This window comes from Molossus molossus, unplaced genomic scaffold (assembly GCF_014108415.1).
Source record: "Molossus molossus isolate mMolMol1 unplaced genomic scaffold, mMolMol1.p scaffold_m16_p_10, whole genome shotgun sequence".
NCBI classification, from domain to species: domain Eukaryota; kingdom Metazoa; phylum Chordata; class Mammalia; order Chiroptera; family Molossidae; genus Molossus; species Molossus molossus.
Genome location: NW_023425345.1, coordinates 53225320 through 53241868, shown reverse-complemented (window position 1 = coordinate 53241868; position 16549 = coordinate 53225320). Strand labels below are relative to the sequence as shown.

At 33.5% G+C, this 16549-nt stretch overlaps 1 protein-coding gene across 8 annotated transcripts in view; it reads right to left on the bottom strand.

Annotated features, from left to right (window-relative positions):
* The window catches only part of PPFIA2 (PTPRF interacting protein alpha 2), a 437224-nt gene that overhangs the window by 76414 nt on the left and 344261 nt on the right, over positions 1–16549 (bottom strand). For all 8 annotated transcript variants that reach the window (XM_036251326.1, XM_036251328.1, XM_036251327.1 and 5 more), the window contains 4 exons: positions 14054–14145; positions 9654–9789; positions 7445–7665; positions 2779–3016 (listed from right to left, as the gene is read on the bottom strand). In XM_036251326.1, coding sequence (XP_036107219.1) covers positions 2779–3016; positions 7445–7665; positions 9654–9789; positions 14054–14145 — 687 coding nt within the window. The remainder of the gene's footprint in view (positions 1–2778; positions 3017–7444; positions 7666–9653; positions 9790–14053; positions 14146–16549) is intronic.

Below are 16549 nucleotides of genomic sequence, written 5' to 3'. Positions count from 1 at the left end.
GAATTTGATGACAAGGTTTCATTAGGTGATAAGGACTTTCTTGATTTCATTTCTTGTTTTTCTGAGTCAGATATTGAACATTTTAAAAACTTTTTAACCCTCAGAAAATATTCTAAATATTTTAAGTACTCTAATTATAGTGCAATAATGTTTGTTTACCTCTGATTTATTTATGGCTGACTACTCAAGAAAATGCGTAAAACCACTGGTATCCTTGTCTCTCTCTCTCTCTCTCTCTCACCCCCACACATACACATACACACACACACATCACATTTATTTTATTAATATAGAAAAAATAACAATGTTGTCAAAGATTATGATGCTAATGTTTATAAAAATACTTAAAAGTTCAAAACACTATGTTGTGAAAATGTAAGGAAATAATAGTAGTACAGAAATAACCAGTTTCCTTGCCTTGAAAGCTGACTAAATTATGCTCTGTAGACCAAGATTCTCACTTTGCTTTAGTGACAAGTAGGTCATCACTATATGTAGCATATATTAAATGTGCATAAATTAAGCCAGACACAATATCATTTTAGTTAATAAGATCAGAAGGATGGTTTCTAGGTTTCTAAAATAAGTAGATCATAACGTAGCTGAGTTATTGCCTTTGTCTATCTCAGTACATTGGCTAAAATCTTGTGCTATATCTGGGTGGGGTCCATTATGATTAGTTGGTCTTTTTTTCTGATTGGACATTGTGCTCTCTATTTTAAAAGCATTGTTAACATCAAATCCGGAAATTAGCAGAGTAGAGGACTCATTGGCCTAATGGCTTCAGGAGATAAATACCCCCCCTTTTTAATTTCACCATTTATTACATGGAAGTGCCATAACCACAAGTCTGCTGTGGGAAGTACTGCCTCACCATGTGAATAGTTTCCTGTTTCAGGTCTCAATGTCATAAGCCAAGGAAAGAGATACCTAAATTTATACACATAACAGAAATGTGTGAAGATAAAATTAAAAACTTTAAAAATCAATTATTTTCAAGGTAGTTTTTCTCTATATAATTCATTACCATGTCACAAATTATCGCAACACATTTATTTTAAAAGGTCATTTAGAAAATGAATTAAACTTATTTGAAAGATACTACACACACACACACACACACACACACACACATAAACACATTGTGAACTTTTATAGAAGCTTCACAACCTTCTCACCAGAAACATACTATACACCAGATTTTTTGTAGTATTATTAATTTCTCTGTCATTTGTTATATTTGCACTACATTTTAGAGTGTATCAACTATTATTTTACCTGTTTGCATTTTAATTAATCTCATTTTTAGATAAATGTCATTGTTTCAATAATACAGTTTTAATATTCATTGTAAAAACAGAATTTTACTTCCATAAATAATTCAGAATATTTAAATTGTCATTATTACTGTCAATTCAACATATGCCCAGCTAACCACAGATTTTAAAACAAGAAGAAGAAGACTATGTGCTTTTGAGTTAGCAAATTTGAAGAAAAATCCAGCTCCACCTACTAGCTGTTTTGACATGGGCAATTTACTCATACTCTCAAAGCCTCAGTTACCTTTGCTCTCTAGAGATGTAATACCACCAGAATTTCAAATGTCATGAGAATTAAATGACTAAACATAATGGCATTTAATAGTTATTACAACCAGGTTTTCCCAAATTATTTTTAGCAAGGGGATCTTTGATTCTTACCAGTTCATTCTTTCAATATTTAATTCCAAGTATGAAGCTAAATAAAATAAAGAATTAAATAATAGCCCTGTCTGGTTTGGGTCAGCGGTTAGAGCATCTGCCGGCGGACCAGAGAGTTCTGGGTTTGGTTTCTGCTAAGGGCACATGCCTCGGTTGCAGTTTGTCCCCGGACCAGTTGGGGTCGTGTGGGTGGCAACCAGTCAATATCTCTCTCTCACATAGATGTTTCTCTCTCTCTCTCCCTCCTGTAATAATAATAATAATAATAATAATTAATTATTATAATAATAATTATTATAATATTTATAATTATTAATAATAATTAATTATTATTATTATTATAAAGATGTGCCTGGCTAGTGTTGCTCAGTGGTTGAGCACTGACCCATGTACAAAGAGGTCGTTGGTTCGATTCCCGGTCAGGACACATGCCCAGGTTGTGAGCCAAATTCCCAGTGGGTGGCATGCAGGAGGTGACCAATTGATGTTCTCTCATTGATGTTTCTATCTCTCTCTCCCTCTCCTTTCCTCTCTCTCTAAAATCAATAAAGAAAAAATTTTTAATAAAAATATAATAAAAAAGGTGAAATTATTGACATCAAATTCTAAAACAAAATTGGGAAATTGCTGCTATTGCCCTTGATGGTTCTTCTTACTAAAATAATTTAATAGTATATATACCTAAAATTATAACATTCTATGTTAGTGTATTGAAGCAATTATAACAAATAATTTTTGTTATTTATTATGGTAGAGACAGTCTCACTGTACTTCATCAAGATGTCATTAATAAAAATGTACTGCATGGTTTAGGTGATACAGATTTCTAATGTGCTATTTAGATTACTATTCTTCCAGTTGCTTATTACATGACCTTGGGAAAGTTACACCTATGTAGCTTACACATCCTCATCTCAAAATAGGATTAATAATTGTACCTACCACATAGGGTTATTGTGAAAAAAAGAAACAGTAAAACACACAGAAAACCCTTAGACTATCAACTAACCCAATCAGTATCAACTAATATATCATTAATCCTAGTGGTAGCAAAGTTTATCTGGACACATCATCATACCAGTGTCATGACTCCCATCCGATCCATTTCCCGGGCAGGACTCCGAGGGGTGAGCTTTGGCGTTGAATGCCCACTCGGGGGAGACGAGCTGGCCAGTGAAGAGGCTGTCACGGAGGCAGTGATGGAGGTACCTGGGTGGACTCTTGCTAAATTCAGGCCTTCCAGGCTCACACTAGCTACTCTATTCTCAATTTCTTCAGCTCGTAACTCTGTCGATTCTTTTTCTTCCTGAATTAGCCTGAAAGATACAGTTTAATTTTGATCCATTATATGCTCCAATAATGCTGTAAGTCAATAAAAACTTCTCTGTGAGCATTTTATATCAAATCTAATAGTTTCATCTTTATTTTTCCCTGGGAAATATAACTTTCAATAAATTCAAGGGACTTCCTGGCTCAGATTTAGAAAATCCTTCTTTCCAAGTGATACGTAATTCCTCTCCACTTTCAGTTTGACACTCTTTCTATATTATAACCTGAAAAAAAATCCTTGCTTGCCTAATTAACTTATGCCATTAATCCTAAACTTACATTTGAACTCGAGTGCTGATAAATGAGAGTTTTAGAAACTCAGATTCCAACAAAGTTATTAAATCTTACCTCTGACCCAATAACAAAGTTTCATTGGTAATCCTCAATAAATGGTCATTCATCATTATCATTTGGAAAAATAAATCCCTGAGTCCTTTTTAAAACATTAACATGTGTTTAGCCACATCACCTTTAAATAAGCACCATCCAGTTAATAACGTGGAGATGATAGAGAGATAGACAGACAAAAAATTAAACTGTTGCTATAGAACCTTTTAAGATGACAAAGCATTGCTCTTCACTTTAAATAGAAACAAGCTTCAAGAATGTGTATATATTAGGTATACAAAGACTCAGAGAATAAAGAGCTTTAGCTGGGTTACAGAAAGTTCCTATTTAAGTTGAATCTACATATATTTTACATATTGTTATAATAAAACTGTGTACCAGTATAGTTTATTTGAAAAAAGGGGGACAGAAATCTCCTGAGAAACTTTCTCATAACTATAAATGGCTTACTGGGATCTCCTATGACATATACTTTTTAACATCAAGGTTATGATCATTGTAAAGTTTCTTTTTCCATTTTTACTTTGGAAGACAATTTGGCAATTCCTTACAAAACTACACATACCCTTACCATAGGATCCAGTAATCATGTTCCTTAGTATTTATTCAAAGAAGTTGAAAATGTATGTCCATACAAAATCCTGTACATGGATATTTATAGCAGAATTATTTAAAATTCCCAAACTTTGAAGCAACCAAGATGTCCTTCAATAGGTAAAGGGATAAATAAACTGGAATATTACTCAGCACTAAAAAGAAGTGATCTATCAAGCCATGAAAAGACACTGAAGAACATTGAATGCACATGACTAAATGAAAGAAGTCAATCTGAAAAGTCCACATCATATGTGATTACAACTATATGACACTGTGGAAAAGGAAAACTATGGAGACAGTAAAAAGATCAGGGGTTGCCAGGGGCTGAGATGAGAAGAGGGATGAAACAGGCAGAGCACAGTGGATTGCAAGGCGGTGAAAATACAGCCAGCCGGTCCTCGTTTATCGCAGTCAATCAGTTCTAGGCTGTACCGTGATAAATGAATTTCCGCGAAGTAGGACTCTTTATTCATTTGAAAAAAACCGTGATAGAGTGAAGATGCGAAAGTCAAAGCACAAAGTGCGAGGGATGACTGTACTTTATTTGATACTATATTGATAGATGTCATTATACATTCTTCCAAATGTATAGAATGCACAACAGCAGGACTAAACCATAATGTACACTATGAACTTTGGGTGAATATATGTCAGTCTAGGTTCATCAGTTGTAACAAACACACTACTGTGGTGGAGGATGTTGGTTATGGGGAAGACATGCATGTATGGGGTCAGGGGATATTTGGGAAAATCTCTGTATTTTTCCTCAATTAAATTTGCTGTAAATCCTGAACTGCTCTAAAAAATATAGTCAATAAAAATATTGAGAAGCACATTTAATCTTAATTATAATTTTTTACTTGCACAAAGAATTTAAATTCTGTTACTTTGAAGTTTATTTTCATGGGTGTGTTTTATCTTGAGCCAAAGATCAGAAATCTAAAGAAAAGCTTTATCAGGTATCAAAGTATAGCATCATTAACGTTTTAAACACATGCCAATGGAAAAACTTTCTCTTCAAAAAAATATTAGAATTTTTTGTACACTTAAAATGATTGCTGGAAAATAACTGCAGAAAATCTAGTAATGTGGTTCTGTTGTACAAAGAACTTGTAGTTACTAACTCTAGTATTTGATTCGTTGTAAAGGAGAGTCAATCAAACCTAGAGGAACAGTTGAGTAAGAGGTAAATCAAAGTTTAATCAAACAAGAAATTCAATGTTTTCAATTTATTTGGAAAAAAATAAATGACAATCCATTGATCTTTTGAATCCTGATGTAAATATGGAAAACAAAGAAAATAACAAAATATATTCCTTTTAGAATGTTGCAGAGTGTTGGGGAGGGATTCTCATAGGAATCATAGAGAAGGCTGAAAGAATAAATAAAACTACGAAAGTAAATTGGGCTAATAGTAGCTAACTATAGATGAATAGATTAATGAATGTTGCAGCAACAAATGAGTTTTAAGTAATTTGATCTCTCCCTTTAAGAGAATCAATGAACTTCAAGAAGCCAGAGAAGAGGGATTTTTTTAAAAAAAATAATTTTGTGCAATAATTAAATTAATTTGTGAAATAAAAATATCTTAATCAGAGATAAATACTGATTAATGTTAGCATATTAGCACAGTTTATATCAAGATGCCTATTTCTTTTAAATGTTGTTATGTACTCAAATCTTATGTATTTCTTAATTTCTTACAATCATCCACAATCTACAGTAAGGGGGTCAGTAGTATATAACATATTGAAAGATAATAGTTTGAATTTATTATTTGGGTATCAATTTAATTAGTCTAGGTCAAGACTGTTATTGAAAATTACTACCCCAGTGCAAGAAGGCTAAGTGTTCCTGGAGGGACTTAGGTTGTTATTGAGGGTGTGTGTATTTGTTTTTTCGTGAAAACAAATTTCACAACGGTGTATATTTGATTTCCAGTCCATTTAGTGAGTTTAACCATTAGCTGCACAGTATCAGGAAGTGTTATTCATTTGGAATTCATGTTTTATATACTTTTCTATTTACAGTAATCAAATATTTATGAAGCACTTTCTATTTATCGAGCAAAGCACTAAGTTCTGAAAATAAAACAGTGAGCAAAACCATATATACTTCTTGGCTCTCATATAACTTATAATCTAGTGAAGACAGAGAACTAAAGGGGTAGAAAACTAAATTGAAGGACAGAAAAAGTGATGGCGGACCTGTTCATGGTGAGTAAGTGTACAGCAGGCGGAGAGTTAGGGCAGAACAGTGTGGATTGAGGAGAATGCTTGAGAAGAAAGAAACAGCTACAACAAAGGGGACAACGTGGAACGTTCAAAGAACTGGAAGTCACATATAATGGGAACATGGACTGGAGAATGTTCAAGTAAGTGGGCATTGCAGGCCATCAAAGGATTCTGATTCTTAGCTTAAGAGAAATTGAAGGGCTTTAAATGGAAAAGTACATAAGTACATTTGGGTTTTAAAAAGTCTGCTGTGGCTGCAGTGTCAGTTTGGACTAGCTTGGGAATCCAAACAGTACAAAGAAGTCAGATAAAACTATTACTGTCATCCAGATGAGAAACTATTACAATGTGCAATATGGTGAAAACAGTGGAGAGCCAGATAAATTTGAATCAAAGTACAAGGTCATCAGATTAAAGCTAGAGTCAGAAAGAACAAATAAAGGCATTGTTCAAAATAGTAAAAATTGCTCATCAGTTGAAAAGCAAGTTAAAAATAGTTTCCTGACATTTGAAAGAAAACAAACCCACCTGACACAGTAGGGTTCTTCCCTGGGGTTAGTCAAATTAATGACAGAAAAAGGCCATAGATCTCATTGGAATGCAATAAAATACATATGTTAAAATTTAAGTTACCATAGTGGAAACATTACTCAATATTTGAAATGTTAAGCTGTACAATTTCTATTCTATAATGTTATCTACTTTTTTGAAATCATCTATTATCTAGATACTGTGTAGTGATAGACCCTTTTTCAGATCTACTTTGAATAATTTAGTCATAGTTCATTTCATTTCAATGTCTAAATACTTTTAAGAGGCTGGTTGCACAATAATCTGCACGCTATTTAGTACCTTTACTGCAGTATTAAATATGCCTTAAGAATGTGTCTTATCACCACAAACACCATCTAAATAGTAAATTTCAATTTAAAAAGTGCTTTAAAATCCATTGAAGATTTTATCTTTACCCCATTCTTTCTTATTCCTCTCATATCATGTCTGTATGTTTCATGTATGTTCCTTCCAAAAGCTACCCTCATTCTGTATAGGACATATACAGATATTCAGGGACTCTTGTGAAAATGCACATTCTGAATCAGTAGGTGTGAGGTGAGGTATGAAATTCTGCAGTTCCAACACCCTCCTAAGTGATGCCAATGCTTCTGATCTGATGACCCTGTTGTTAGTGTCAAGGTCTTCTAATTCCTTGAAACCATGAGTAATAATGGAACTCACCTGATTTCTTTGTTGATGGCATCTAATTGTTCCTGAAGCATCATAGCTAGAGTCTGGGCATCAGAATGGCCACTTGGAGAGAGAAGATCCATTGAGCTAAAAATTGTTTCTCTGTCATCATCATCAATATCAGATATTTCTGTGTCACTTTCAAAAGGGTGGCTGCTTAGGACTCCAATTTGTTGAGTTCTATTCCACTCATGATCCCCAAGAGATTTTACCTGAACAATAAAGGAACAATTATAGCATTTATCATATTGTTCATTTTCAAAGCAATATTCTGAAAAACAACAAAAAAAGCACACATGCTTTTATAGATTATTTGGCAAAAGCTAAACTGATTATTAACATTTTAATGTACTGGTTCAATAAAATAGTTCCTTGGCATTTTATGCAATGGGAGGTATTGTAAGCATAAATATCAAGATTTCAATTGAAATAAAAACAATGAATTAAAAACTTCTCCATGATTTCTAGCTTAATCTCAGATATAGGTAACAATTACTTCAAAGCATTTGTATGTGCAACATTTCTCCTTGTTTACAAAGTAACCCTTTCTATCAACTTGTACTCAAACATTCTCATTTCTTGTAGATAATTAGTCTTATATACACTTTTGTATTATAGACTGGGACTATGAATATTGTCACACAACAAATTATACAAGAATTCTCTCTCCAACAGTCATTTACATAAATTCTAATTAAGTGTTATTTTAAAATATTACAATGTAATTTCATTTCATTTCCACTGGTCCAGTCATGTAAATGCCCAGTTGATTTTTTTAAGCCCAAGGTATACTAATTTACATGGATATGTTTTAACTGGTACAATAAAACTTCATTTGAATGCAAGTCTTGATAACCAATAGACCAGTGTGTTTCAAGCTGTAATCTCAAAGTATGAGAGGTTTCAGAGTAAAAGGGAGTTCCTAGAGTTCTCTGCTATTTTTTAAAAACAAATTTTTCATTTTTGTGATGATGTAAATAATTTTTTGGGGGGGGAATCACATGATATTGCCTTGAGTATTTATTTAATATTTGAAAACCTTAATTAGCTTATGTGTTAAAAATTGTTTTGGTACAAAGTAGCACTAATTTATTTTTCATTAAAAAATAAGAAAAGAACTGAGGTGAACTTAATGTATTCTTCATGTGTTCATTTATCTATCCATTCAACAGCTACTGAATGACTACTGTAGGGAATTAATTTGTACGTGGCACATCACATAGGTGCCAATTAAAAACTAAAGGGTTAAAAGAAAAAAAAAAGAAAGAAAGAGTTTGTTCAAATAAAGACAAATAGGTTATATAGTATTCTGTACACATACAAGTGGTTGGGAGAACAAACTATGCTTAGGGTACCAAGGAACTGTATTTTCTACAAAATACAATGGCATACATATTGAACATGCATAGCTTACAAAGTCTAAGTTATTGAGTGAATGAAAGTCTGATACTGCAGTTGATCATGGACAGTTCTCTACAAACACCTTCAATGGTCTGTGTACATTTTCCTCAAAGTGCTTTTAAAGTAATGATTAAAAATAAAATAATGAATTAATTTCCATCAACGCTATGAATGCCATTGCTTAGGTGCCCAAGCAAAGCAAAAATACATTTGTTTGGCAAAATAACATAGTGGATAAAAGCACGGAATTTGAAATGACACAAACATAGGCTCACGTTTTTATTCTATTAGTACTTTGCTGGCTGGGTAGTTGAACACTTAAAATTTCTGAGCGTCAATATTTTCATATCTGAAATTAGCATAAAAATAGTACCCAATTCACAAGGTTATATGGATAAATACATGAGAAATGCTTAGTTGAACTTCTGGCATATAGTAGCAGCTTTATGTTAGTTATAGTTTTTTTAAACTATGTTTTTATTGATTTTTTTAGAGAGAAAGGGAGAGCGATATATAAATACTGATGTGAGAGAGAAACATCGATTAGCTGCCTCCTCACGCCCCCTACTGGGGATGGGCTTGCAACCCAGGCATGTGCCCTGACCAGGAATGGAACCAAGACCTCTCAGTCCCTGGGACGATGCTCAATCCACTGAGCTACACCGGCCAGGTATTTTAGTTATAATTTTTAAAATATGTCACACTTAAAATTTTGAATCTTCTCGGTATTGTAATTCTATCGAAAATGGAATAGTGTATTTACTTAAACCCATCAGAGACTTGAAATAAAACATTTAACCTTTGGCTCGTCTCTTCGCACACCCATGCGGCCCCTCCTTGGTCTCCGTATCACTTTAGTTGTTCTGTAGTCAGACTGGCTGTCCACGAGGGATCCCACTGAATAGCGCAACTCTGCGGAGGTGTCAAGATGAGTCCTGGAAAAAAGGAAAAATATGAAATAGAGCCAGTCTCCAAAATTAAACTTAGCAGCAAATTATTACCCACTGCTTAACTGGCAATAAAGCATTAACCCTCAAGGAAAGAAACTTCGAGAAAGAAAACTATTCAATTGTAATGACCCTCTGAGGTCTCTTCAGGGGTTTATGTCAGAAATCCCAGGTTCAGGTTCTTTCCTGGTCTTGTGTACCTTCTCTTTTTAGAATATAAAAAACCTTACTGCTCATGAATTATTATTTTCAAATACAGTAGCACAACAAAACATGTTAAGATTGACAACCAAGCTTCAAAGGCTTAAATTCTGGCAATTCTATTTAGTTTGAGCTGGTTAGTAGATATCCCAAGGCATGTTATTTGTTACTGTATTTGCTTTAAACATTCCTCATTAATCTAACAGAAGAAAAAAGCATAAACTTTTGTTTTCCCAGAATTCTGTTTTTCAACTTAGAAAATCAACAAAATGCTTAAAATAAGGTTGACCCAAGGTTAAAGGTATTTTTAAAATAATACAGGATATACTATCAAAATAATTTCTTAGCTTTTAATAAGACATTGATAAAAAAAAAGAAAATTTTTTCATAAGCGCATCTGATTCTAAAATCTACTTACAGATGAAACAGAACATTCCAATTGAAAGATATTGTCACACTGTTCTTCAATAAGCATGATAATAAAGTACACTGAAATTAAAGTGTAGTAAAAGTTTCTCCAGGAACATTATTTATATAGAGATTTACAGCAAATTCAGTTTATTACTACAATAATAATGATAACAGTGGCAATACGCTGTCCTACAAAATAATTTATTATAAGTAGCAAATACACTTAAAGCTCTGTTTACTTTTGAACTCAGGGCTCCTGCTGATCTATGTTTTTGCCCTTAGTTCTCTTTGCAAATGAAGCATTTCCAAATATTTGGCTAGATTAAACAAAAGAGGGTAGATGAAGTCTGAGTGTTTACAACAGAAGACACTGACCTAAAGTCCTTGTTTTACCAAATAGGACATTAAAAAAAATGAACTAAGGAATCCTCCCCGGGATAGAGGGCGGCAATTGTTTTCATAGCAGTGACGAGACTTAGTCACACAAACTTGTCTTCACTGTGGATTAATCATATATAAAAACTAACCAACAAGGCCATGGTTATAAATGGTACAATTATTTTTGACAGAGGATATAAATTTCATGAAAACAAATATACTTTCGTCACCCTTGTATGTTCAAGAAGTTGGTGAGTACTTAAATATCTGGTATTTAAGATAATGAATGAAATTGATTGTAATACATTCCAAACTAGCTCAGAGTATTCTAGGTTCCTTTTGTCTGTGGCTACTTCAGGCAATGTTTCTTTGGTCATCTGAGTGGGTTTTCTAAAATGACAACCTATCATCAGAAGAACATTGTTTTTCTGTTTTATCTCTCAACTCTAGGTCATTTATATAAAAACAAACAAACAAACAAAAAACATGAAACAAAACATAGATCTGGTCCCATTGACAATCTGCTTAAAGATCTGCAGTGTCCTTAAAAGGCTCCCTACAATGAAGGCCCTTTCAACTTTCCAGCTTCCCTCTACTTACTCTCTGCATTTCTCCATCTGGCTGTACTGACTTTCAACTCCTTCAATAACTCACACTGTTTCACTTCTGAGCCCTTGAAAACAGTCCCTGCCCATTTACATGGGTAGCATTCTTGAAGTCTGTTTAAAAGTCCCATTGTCATATACTATTCCAGCTCCTCACACCCCTTCCATTAAAATAGTCCTCAAACTCTTATCCCTCTATTTTACATCTGGAACACGACCTCTTCCTCAAAATCACCGTTGTGTCTCTAATGTTATAGTGTCTGGCAAGTGGAAAGTTCTTAAATGATCTTGAAATAACAAAAGACCTGGGCCAAGAGCAATTGTAGAAGACCCCATTGCTTATACTTTATCCTTTATTCTTTCATTCAACTTTGTGAGCTAGTTCTCTAACAATTGAAATCAAAGGTAATATTTCTATACATTTAACTTTTTAATCATTTTGCATTATTTTGAGAAGCATGAGGAGATCTAAGTTACAAGTGTATGCAAAATCACCGATTCATTTAGACAAGGAGCCATCATGTGGTTTTCCCTCCTGAATCTCCTGTGACACTTGCACATAATCTCACGGAAGAACATCCATAGATACACCAAATATGAATTTTCTTAGAGTAAGCTTGCAATCCATCCCTCTGCTTCTGGAATGTCCTCCATTGTACTTTTCAATTATCCACATCCTACCTTTTGTTCATAGTTCAGCCAAATCAGCCACTCAAACTTATTTTACTTCCTTCTCAGATGAGATAATAGTAAAGGATATTAGTTTCTGATAATCGCCAACTTTAGCTCATCTCTTCCTACCTCCCCAACTGGAAGGTCAGAAACAAGTTGATGAAGTTCTCATGCACTATTTTTTCTATTGTATCTTTCTTAACTATGTGCATTCAAAAGCATGGATGTTCAACAAATCATTGTCATTTAACATAAATTCAGTTATCCTGTAACTTACTATAAATTCCATCAGTTTAGCTTAATAATTCCGATACTACTTTATACTTCTGGTGTGATTTACTGTTTACAACATCCTTTTGCTTACTTATTTTATCTGCAAAGTAAGCTTGTGAGATAGTTAGGAAAATAGTATTGTATACATAATTCATGTAAAATATATACAAAATTAGAATCGTATTAAGAAAATGGGTTTTCCAAAATCAAACAGCTAGTAATTGTATGTCTAATACCTATGAATGTCAGGTTTATTACACTTGGTGTTGTGTTGTTTCTACTGCATTCTGATGCATCAGAGAAATTGTGCTGTGTGCAATTCAGTTATTGTGGACAAATGTCACACTCTTAGGTGGCCCATGATGACTCACTGTTGCTATGAACTTTTAGACAGCATGCCCAGAACTCTGCATTTCTGAGACTAAAGGTCAAAAAGACCACAAAATAGCCATTGGTCCTATTAAAATATATTTAATTTGTTAACTTAATAATGTTTATTCTATGTATTTACTCCTTTGATATTGTATTAGCTCTTTTTCTCCTTCTCCATCATCATGATCATCATCATCACCATGTGAACACATGGACTTGAATTAACATTTTCAGTTCAGATATATGTCAGAGTAATTTTTTAAATAAACATGATTTTCTAAATTAAAAACCTACCTATTTTTAAAAATTTAGATGTATTTATGGCTGTAGAAATGTGTTTCTTATGCTCATCAGAAGAGAGAAATACTCATAATATTGAATGTTTTATCAGTACTCATACTGAAAAATACAAGCTCCTTCAGAATTGTTTTTTTTTTTTTAGATTTGGATTTTTAATCTGAGCATCTGAAAAATACTTTATCAAATATTTATTAATTCAACAATATCTATTGAGAGAACACTACATGCCAGTTTTTGTAAGGTGCTGAATTTATAGTAATTAAAAAGACAAAAAGTTCTAGCCCTTGTGAAGGTAATATTCTTAATATAAGCATAAGACCATGAAAAATGAACTTCTAGAAATTTGTGGTGGTCAGAAGTTTTAATTACCTAATATCATTGTATTACTTAATAAATAAATGATCAAATGAGGAGTCCTTTTAGGGTTTCTTATTGAATTTGAATATAAGGCTTAAGCAAAAAAGATAATTATATGTGAATTATTGAAGTCTATCTTGAGAGAGAAACAACTGTCTCATTGCTTCTTTTTTTAAAGATGAGGTATTGAGTCAAAGTAGATGAGTATGGCTACATTTATTTGAATTTTTTAACAAGTATAATTTCTCTTTTCCTCTTTATTTGCAATTACTTTACCAACATAGCTATAAGTCCTTTGGACAAGAGTGACCATAATCGATGAGGTTTCCTTAATAACATTAAGCATTGCAAACATTTTTGCATGTAGAGAAAAGGGCTGATGTAATTTCCTACTACACAGTTCTATTTCTTCATTTAAGATCCTTTTTACATATTTTATCTGTGCAATTAAATGCAGAATATGAAAGGTAGTGATTTCGATTTTTATTGCATATCTGCGAAAGGACTTCTGAATTAGAGAATTATTTTTGAGTGTTGAAACTAAATTGGTGAGGAGTCAAAATAGGGCAATGATGGCTGAGCAATAGGAGGTACTTGTTAACTTTATTTGAGGAGATATTAACCATAAGGAAATTCATACTGATTTTTAATCAACTGGAGATAAGCTTTTAATTTAATGTTACCTTGATATTGTGGGTTCAATTAAAGAGCCAGTTCTCATTTTCAATTGGTCAAGTTCAGATCTCAGCTTTTCAATTTCTTCTGCTAATCTTTCCTAAAAATCAAAGAATTGTTATAAAATGATATGCAAAACCCAATAATACCGACACTCAATTATGATAAACCAAGATACCAAGTTTAGTGGCTTTTTAAAAATGAAAAACTAATGGATATAATTTCATTAAAGATTATTAGTCATGAAAGTAAAGCATCCGTGTTTCCCCCCCTTATAATGAAAATGTGAATAATAGAAAAAAATAAAAATCCTGGAATTCATTAATCCTAAATTAAAAAAAAAAAAAATACCGGTGTAACTCACTGGTTGAGCATTAACCTATGCACCAAGAGGTCACTGGTCAATTCCTGGTCAGGGCACAGGCCCAGGTTGTGGGTCTGATGCCCAGTGCGGAGCATGCAGGAGGCGGCCATTCAATGTTCTTTCTCATTGATGTTTCTACCTTTCTCTCCCTCTCCCTTTCTCTCTCTCTAAAATCAATAAAGAAAAAATGAATAAAAATAAAAAATATGGGAACACTAAGGTCATGACCAACTATGTATACATCACGTAAAAATGTGGAGTAGAAATCATAGCCAGTTTAAAAACTAAAGCAAAGGTCTCATTTATGCAGTAAGTGAAGGATTTCGATTATTCTGTAAGGGTTGAAGGACACATGGGTGAAGGAGAAAGAAGACTGAATTCACAGGATGAGGAAAAGTCATCATCTAATATGAGATAAAATTATTAGTTTGATAATAGTACAATTATTTATGTGACTGATAATTTTCTCAGATTGGCATTGTCAGTTTCAGTCTACACATTTATGAAGATAAGGGCTGTCTTATAGCCCTTAAATGCTCATGGAAGCGTTTACTTTTGTTTTCATAATTATAATTTTTATAATATTATGAATGTGTAAACATGTCCTGCTGGATTTTCTATTGCTGTTTTTCCCTCTCCAAGTGGCCTATGCTTGACATTTTATTTCATTCTTACTTCTTTTCTCAGCACACTATTTTTTTGTCAATGTGATCTTTGTAAAGTTTCTCTTATCTGCCCTTTTTATTCTTACTACCACCCTTTTTACTTCTTTCCTGAATTATTTTACCAGCATCCACAGAGGTGATGCTCCCTTCAATCTTTTCTCCACATACTCTTCTGTCAAATCTGTCAACATTGTTAAAAAAATATATGTATGATCAGATCAATCCTTTCCCTAAAAATATTCAACAGTTTCTTATTGTATTTTTTAATTCATTCATTTGCTATGACCACAAATATGCATTAAGCACCTCTTGTGTGCTAGGCACCTAAGATATAGTAATGAACTAACAGATTTTCTGCTTTCCTGTAATTTACAATTTGGTAGAAAACACAATAAACAAATATGGTCTAAGGTTGCTGATAGAAAGGAGAAAATAGGAGAATTGTGGAAGGACTCTTGAATTAAGTGATATTTGTGTAAAGACCTGAAGAGAGGGAGGGAGTTACAAAAACTGGAATATTTTAGGAAAAGGCATGGCAGAGAGAAGGAACAGCAAATGCAAATGCCCCTTAGTGGGAGTATATTTGGCGAGCTAGAGGGCAAGGAGGCCAGTGATGCTGGGTTGGAGAGGTTAGCAGCAAAGGCAGATAAGGGATGGATTTCCTCATGGACCTTGACAACAGAGTGGTGATTGTGGGGTGGGGGGAGTGGAAGTGGAAGAGGGCATAGAGTAGAGACACAGTGATAAAAAAAATAAAATTTAATGAAATTTTAAAAAGAGAGAGAAAAGTATGATTGCAGGGTTTTAGAAGCGTAGTCCTAAAAGGCTGGCAGACCATTTTAAAGCTGTGGTTTTACTCTGAGTGAGCTGGGAAATGACTAGAGGGTTTCTGAGTTGAGAAGTGGCATGCTTGTTCTAATGGCTATAAAATGAACTGTTGAATGGGATTAGGAAGAAGGGAAGAAATAAAGTTATTTGTGTTCTTTCAAAAATAGAGGCAAGAGAACTGTGGCTTGGACGACAATGTACTAGAAAGAGAATGGCTGGAACTTGGGTACATTTTGAAGATAGAATTAACAAGAATTTGCTATTGGACTGAAGGTGGAGTATAAGATGAGAGGGGTTAAGAATAACTCCAAGGCTTTTAACCTGAGTAACCAAAAGAAAGAAGTTGTGAGTTACTGAGAAAACTGCTAGTGGTGGTGGTCAGGTTAGGTGGTGGTGGTGTTTGGGAGGAATTGACCTGTTAAATTTGAGATACCTAGGTGTCCAAATAGAGATATAAAGTGGGCTCTTGAATACATGAACTTCCTCAGGATAGAGAACTCAGTAGGAGATCTAAATTTGGAAATACTCAATTATAGATGGCATTTAAACCCATGAGATCAGATGAGTTCACCAGGGACTAAACACAGAGAAGAAATCCAAGGACAGTCCTTCGAATTTCAAATTTTAGAGATCAAGATGAAGAAGAG